This window comes from Benincasa hispida, chromosome 1 (assembly GCF_009727055.1).
Source record: "Benincasa hispida cultivar B227 chromosome 1, ASM972705v1, whole genome shotgun sequence".
Classification (NCBI taxonomy): domain Eukaryota; kingdom Viridiplantae; phylum Streptophyta; class Magnoliopsida; order Cucurbitales; family Cucurbitaceae; genus Benincasa; species Benincasa hispida.
Window position 1 is genome coordinate 58,300,653 of NC_052349.1, and position 7,909 is coordinate 58,308,561.

At 28.9% G+C, this 7,909-nt stretch overlaps 1 protein-coding gene across 1 annotated transcript; it reads right to left on the reverse strand.

Annotated features, from left to right (window-relative positions):
• Positions 1-398: 398 nt before the first annotated feature.
• Positions 399-1,142, reverse strand: LOC120078241. Its single transcript, XM_039032468.1, has one exon. It carries the CDS (start codon positions 1,140-1,142, stop codon positions 399-401), a length of 744 nt encoding a protein of 247 aa, XP_038888396.1.
• Between the last annotated feature and the right edge of the window lie 6,767 nt (positions 1,143-7,909).

Consider the following 7,909-nt stretch of genomic DNA (forward strand, 5'->3'; position numbering starts at 1 on the left):
CCATTATACTTCATGCAAATTATTCTAATAAATATAGAAAAAAATAACTTAATTTAATAAAATAAAATTAAAAAAATGGAACCTAGGAGACTTATATGGTGATGAAAGGTGATCTAAATTGCCATCCAGTAGATCTCGAATTAGCGCGACAGATGAATTGTCAAGTGCAAGTCCACCAAGCAACAGTAGAACGAGTAACAGACAATAGAACCCCAACTCCAACTAAGAAAGAAAGAAGGAAGTTCAAATACCAATTTTACCCTTCTCTAGGTAAAAGAAATTTTACTCTGTACATTGCACAGGGATCAAATAGTACACCCGAGTTCTCTTTTTTCTTTTTCTTTTCTTTTTTCTTTTTTCCTTTTTCTTACTTTTAGTCGTCTTATTTTCGCCGGAGATTAACCGTCGCAGTGGAGTACAACAATGGCGGAAGATTCTTCCCGTCGAAACTTCTTCTCTTTCGCTATGAACGCCTCAATCTTCCTCTGAAATTCCTCACTGCTCAAATCATCCTGGTGGTACAAAATGTCATTCGAATGCTCCAGATTCCGGCACTTCTCCGTCTCCGATCTCCGAAGCTTCTCCCTCTCTGTTATCACGCATTCTCGGTTAAGTTTCTCCGATAACGTCCTCAACATCACTTTCGAATGACCTAATCCCGATTCCGTCTCCAGATCCGTGTTTTTCACTTCAATTTCACGATCGATTGAATTAATCCCCTCCGCAATGATCTGTTTGTCCTGGTACACAATCTCCACCTCCTCCGAGAGCGAATCAGTTAGGTCACCACTTCCGGTTTTTTCAATAAGGTCTTCGTAAATCCGATCGGCTTCGGCGCTGCTGGTGCTGCTGGTGCTGCTGGCAGGGCGTGGGAATTGAGTAGGCTTGGCTACGAGAGCGACGATAATGGCGTTGCAGAGGAGGAATCCGAAGAGAGGAGTAGCGACGAAGGCGAAGAGTTTACCGAAATACTCGGCGGAGACTGTGAGGGCGATTGGAAGGCGAGAGAGGATCCAAGAAAGGAAAAGCAGTAGAAAGGAAAGCTCTAGGAAACGGAAGAACTTGGCGAAGATTTGGAGGAGATTGCATCGGGGAATAGGGTTTGAAACCTTCTCTGCTTTGTCGAAGAAGAAGAAATCCATTTGGAAGGATGGGAATCGAGAGAATGAGGAATTGATTTCAGAGAGGGAAATGAGAGAAGTGAAGCTTCGGCGTGGATAATTGGGGGATATTTATAGAGGGATGAGGGGGAAAAACAACAGTTGCTTTTACAATTTGATTTATGGCGATAAGGACATGGAATTGCTCCACCTCTTTACTACTATTACCATAATATTTATGCCTCAACTATAAATAATTTTTCTACGTTTTTTTTTTTTTTAGTTTTAATATTATTTTCACATTTTAAAGATAGAATATACAAACGTTTAAACTTTTTTTTATCGAAAATTCTTGGATGCAACCTTGGTGAACCCCAAACCTAATTAAAAATTGACACCAGTTAATTTTTTTTTTTTAAAAGGAAGTGATTTATATATATATATATATATATATGTNTATATATATATATGTATGTATATATTTTGTGTATGTGTAGGAAAGAGGAGTATGGTACTTAGGTATAGCTTAGACCGCACCTAAATATTACTCTTTTATATATATATAAAATGATGTGGTAGGGATTTAATCGGTCCAATTTAACTTCATTGCTGTAAGTACATTTTAGGCCGTTGGGAGAAAGGTTATTGGCCCTGAAGCCCTGCATTATAATCGTGGTAAATAATAAAACATATTTTTTTTTACATTGATGAGGATCGAAACACATGATCTGACAGTTTCAGTGGCACACCTACGCTCACGTGTATTCAATTCATTATTTTTATTATATCTCTGATCGATCAAATCGGTTTAACATCGGCCTATGCTTGTCAAAATCGAAGTCGATCGAATTGAATTGGTTTTTTTTGTATGAAAATCAACACATTCAAACCAAACCGATCCGAATCCACCTAGATGACAGTTTTAGTTGGTTAAAGCATTTTTGAGTTTATTTTTGGTTTTTCCTTGCACCCCTACAATGTGGTGGTGATTTAAAACAATGTATTTATCTAAATTTTTATTATAAATTACTGTCAGATCACACTATTTAGATTTTTTATTTTATGTAAAATTATAGATTATTTTTAGAAAGGTATGAAAAGTAAAAGAGTGCTCGAGACTCTAAATTGGTTATTATAATTAATGGTTATAGTAATCAGTGTTTGGGGTGTAAAGTATTTTAATTTGGATAACAAATAATAAACATTATAATGAAGAGAATTTTGAAATAGTAATAATTATTATATGTTATAATAGTTGGAAACACAACTATTATAATTGGAGTCTCAAACATAGATCAGACTATAATAACTCATTTTAAGTAATATTATAAAATATTAAGAATTTTTTTAAGAAAAATAAACAAAGTTTTGGCACATTTTATAATTAATTTAACCAAGATTTAATTGAAGTGACTTAAAAAATGGAAGAAAATAAAAATAATAAGCATGGGTTTTCGAGAATTACAAAAGAAGGTATAAATACATTTTCGTCCAGGTTCCAAGAATAGTCAATTTGGTCTTTTGAGATTTCGAAATCAGGTTGGAAGAAGAGTCCCCTCTTGTTCTTAGATTTGAAAATCATACTATTTTAACCATAGGCTTTTTTTTTTTTTTTTTAATGTTTGATTTTAATATTTCATAAGCATTTTATTATTACACTTACTAGAGTTAAAGGTAAGAAAGAGAAACTAAAGCACATTAGGAAAATTTTATTGTATCTATTACACCCTCAAACTTTCTTTGATTATATCAATTTAAACTCTAAACTATAAATTATATTAATTTAAACCTTAAACTTTGAGATGTATCAATTTATACCTTGATTTTTAAAATTGTATCAATTTAAACTCAAAACTAATAATCGTATCAATTTAAACACTAAACTTTTATAAGTGTATCAATTTAAACCTTGAATTTTCATAAATATATCGATTTAAACTTTGAACATTCATAAGTGTATCTTAATAAAGTACAATGGAAGGTTTAAGTTCATACATTAGGAAAGTTTAGGGTTTAAATTGATACACTTATAAAAGTTTAGAGTTTAAATTGATATCATTATAAAAGTTCAGCGTTTAAATAGATATAATTATTAGTTGGGGTTTTTATTAATACAATTCTCAAAGTTCCGGGTTTAAATTGATACAATCCCCAAAGTTCATGGTTTAAATTGATACAACACTCAAATTTTATGGGTATAAATTGATATTTGCCTTAAAAATTTAAATGAGAAATACCAAGGTTAGATATAAATTTTGTGTTTAATGAGTTAAATTTATGTTAAACAACTAAAATCTTAGACTAACACTTTGCTAAAGTAAACTTTTTAGTAGTATTAACATGACCTCCATTTTAAGAGGTCAGAGATTCAGTCTCCCACTTCGACTCACACTTTTTCCTTTACATTATTATATAAATGACATAGTTTTTAGTATATTAGAAATAAGTTGAATTTCTGGTGAGAGAGTTAAAAATCTTGTTGAAATAGAATTTTACACAATAAAAAGATTGTAAAACCATATTTAATTTTCGATCAAATAAGGCCATTAATTAACCATTTTTTTTAATAACTGGAATAAAGTAGTTATATTTTAACATTAACTTAGATTAAATTTAGTATAATTCAAGCTTTCCATAATCGAATGGCAACTAATAAAAATAAAGAATATTACATATTTTACTATCGAATAATTTTTACCAAAACTTAATACTATAAGTTATAAATTAGATAGAGTTAGATGTACAAAAATGAAACAGAAGTCATGATTTTGGTCAAAATCACAAGTCAAAAAACGACCATAGTACATAAGATAAAGGTATAAAGAAAACAAGAATAATGTATTTGCACAGAAATAATGAAATAAGTAATAATAATAATAAAATGATGGAAAGTGACAGACAGAAAAAGACAGTAAATTTTTTATTATATTTTATTAGAAGAATTGTTGTAAAATTTAAAATTGATTTGTGAATATTTTAACTTCAATAAAGTTAAAAAAATACTGGCTTCAAATTTGGAATTCAAAGAGAAGTGTCTGTCGTCCCAGGTCTTAATCGCCAATAATCTGGATCACTGTCAGAAAGGCGTGAATGAATTGCCTAACCTGCCAAACCTCAGATGCCACGTGGATTTTCCTCATTAAAAAAATTATTCCCTTAAAATATTTTGTCCTATTTTAATTCATATATTCAAATATCCGATGATGATAGTATTTGTAGATTTACTTAGGAACCAAAATTAGTTTATTGTTCATTTTTATAACTAAAATTTACTATATGCTAAAATTATGTTTTTAATAATAGTTAAAGAGTTTTATAAAAAAAAAAAAAAAAAAATCTAAAGATGTCAATTTATATGAATGAGTAATATCGTAAAAATTTGAAAGACATTCCTTTTTAGTATCAAGAAAAATCTCTGGTTGTTGGTAAAACTTATAAACATAGTCCTAAAAATTTCAAGAAGGTCATAGCGAAATTCACATAACAATGTCAAATCTAAAGATAAAACATTTAATTAAAAAAAAGTTGGATTCTCTTTCTAGTTGTGTGTGGCTAGACGAATCATTTCATGAATGATTTTTATAGACATTTTCTTGCATATAAAATATTGCAATTATTTACTCAATTTCGATAATAAAATAACTTTAAACGACTAAATTTAAAATTTATAGAAAGTACGAGAATGAAAATTAAAAATTTAAATGTAATTAGTATAAATGTCTTCCTTAGAAGTGGTAAGTTCCCTCCATCCAAAAAAAAGAAAAAAAAAATTGAAACTATCCTTAGGATTTGGGCAAAAAAAAGAGTAACATTTTAACCAAAAAATAAAATTACCCCAATGAATTTTTTTTTTTAATTGTAGGATGGAAATTTAGAAAATGAACTCAAAAAAGAAAAGGGAAAAAAAAACACAACTGTTTGAAAAAGTTTTGACTATATCAAGAACTGACCGACATCCAGTTTTTGAAGTGTTCAAACAACATTCCAAACCTATTTTGAAATTGTTTCAAAATATATTTACTTTTTAATTTAGAATAATCTACTATATATGTGTGTCATTTTTTATAGTTTGAAAATTTAAAACATAATTAAATTATAACTTTGGTCTTGAAATTTTCTCAATTAATTTTTTTTTTAAAGAAACTTTGAGCTCTTTGAGTACATATGAATGATTTGAATTAAATTCTTTCAATTATTTGTAATTTTTCTAACAAAGAGTAAAGAAGGATAAGTTTAATACTAAGAAAAGAATTAAATGCATTCTATAGAAGAAAATTAATTCCAACCACCGAATGTGTCTCAACTATGTTTGATCTTCAAGTTATTAAAGCCATATCGTATAGATCTATAAAACTTAAAGTAAAATACAATATAAACAAAAGTAGTTACTTTTATTTTAAATCTCAATTACAAATATGGTAGTGTTCTTTTTCTAAGTTCATAATGTAGAAGGTGAGAATCACGCATCAAAATTGTTGAACAAATAAATAGTATCTAAATCAATTGAGTCATGTTTCTATCGATTTTGGATGGATAATAAGTCATTCTTTCTCGTATTTGCCATTTTGTTCAATGAATTGATAAACCAAATAGTTTTAAGTAAAAAAAAAAAAAAAAACAAGTTCGATTAGAAATAAAGTAAAAATAATGGAAGGGGGTTGGGTATGGATTGAATAATGGAAGGGGGAGGGGGAGTAGAAAAACAAGAGGAGAAGCAAACAAAAGGTGTAGTTATGAATGTCAGTGAATCACAGCCGTACATCTTGGAAGCTGCTCCCATCGTGTGGAGGGGTTGGATCACGTGGTGTGTGTATTTATTTTTAATAATAATTAATTTAAAAGTGGATGTGTTTGTGTGTGTGTCAGTGAGGAGGATGAAGAACTCAAAAGAAGGAAGAAGAAGAAGAAGAAGCGTAATGGGAATGCACGCAAATGGAGATGATTTTGCCAGTGCTTTACCTTAATCCACACGCTATATTCTATATCTCCATTTTACTATTTTACAAGACAACTCCAAATTTCGACTTTTATCTATGTTCAAATATAACACTTCTTTGTTTGTTTCTTTGTTTTAACCAAGTCTTTTTTAAGATCTATATGTTATTTTTAGGGTGCTTTTTTTTTAAATAGGTTCATTTACAAATTTAGCTCACGTTTACCGAATTGTAATGAAATTTGTTATAGTCGGAATGAGATTTTATTAATAGATTAATCGTAATAGGCTTGAATCACAAACATAATTGAATTGTTTTTTATCTCATTCACCTAGAATTATGAATCTGTCACATTTTACTGTTACCGTTTGACTTTACCGGTGTAACAAAACATGTGACATATTCATAGTTTTCATACTATTATTGTGACATTATCTGTAATAGTAACAATAAAATACTAGGTCCCATGTAATTTGCAACCACAATTAGATTGAGCACATTTTATTCCTCAATCAAATTACATGATTTGATTACAAATTTCAACATGATTCTGACATCAAAGCAGGTAAATAGCAGTAAAAGTAATCAATTGGGACTCACTTTTTACTTTAAAATTAATGGATTACTTTTCAACCGGCATAAACATGGGTTTAGACTATAAAGTTTGATTATACCTCATTATATATATATATATATATAGTGGTAGTCTGCTCCGGGGATCTAATTATAATAGTTTGTGTTTTCAATTATTATAATCCCTATTTATTATAGTGTCTAATATTTTCTACTCATCTTCTCTTTTCCTCTTTGTTATATTATTTACTATTTTCTACCCAAATTATAATAGTTTGTACTCCAAACACAAATTACTATAACGTATATTAAAATAGTTTATACCATAAACACAGACTATTATAATAATAAACTAAGTATCCCGAATGCTTCCTAATATATTTAGTTGGATAGAATTGGCAAAATAGAAAATTAATAAAGGCCATGTAGAAAACAACTATCCATATGATAATGGCAGGGACAATTTGTGACTAAATTGTAGCTTTAAAATATTCAAACTAAATTGCAATTAAATTCAGTCTATGAAGATCGATCTTCAGAGAACCGTGTTTCCAACTAGAGATAAATCCATCTATTTAAGTAAATTAAAAATTTTAGACCATAGTTATTATTATAGTTATTATTATTAGATTAAAATATCATTTAGTACTTTGGAAGTCTTTATACTTTTTAATGTCAAATTTTAGTCCATATTTCCTAAGTTTATTGTCGATTTTAATCTATTAACCTTGTCAATATAAGTTTTGTAAACATATTCATATAATGATTTTTTTTAACATAAAAATTATTATTATTTAACTAATTTTGAAAAAAAAATACTTTAAGAGATTAAATTTAAGAGTTATTGGATATCTGAAAGTATAAAAACTTAAATTGAATAAACCTTAGCATTTTGACATTATTATTATTATTATTATTATTATTATTTGGTTGACCAAATCATTTAAATGACTATAGAGGTTGATGCCTCGTCAGATGCTATTGAAACAGGTACACAGACAACAACACGAATAGAGACTTTGATGAATAATGTCAGTAACATATACAATGGAATCAACACCAATGAACGAATTGGGGAAAAACTGCAAAACATAAACTCGTGAAAGAAGGCTCACACCCTTAAAGGCTGACTATGCTCGAAAAACTTGAAGGAAAATAGAAGAAATGCAAGGAGAGAAGAAAGCATGATTGATCATTCTTCCTTATAGGTCTTAAGAGTGCGCTTCAGGAGGGTAACAACTGAATGGAATGGATGATGATTTTTTTTTTTAAATAAAAATAAAAATTAAATTAAACATGTTT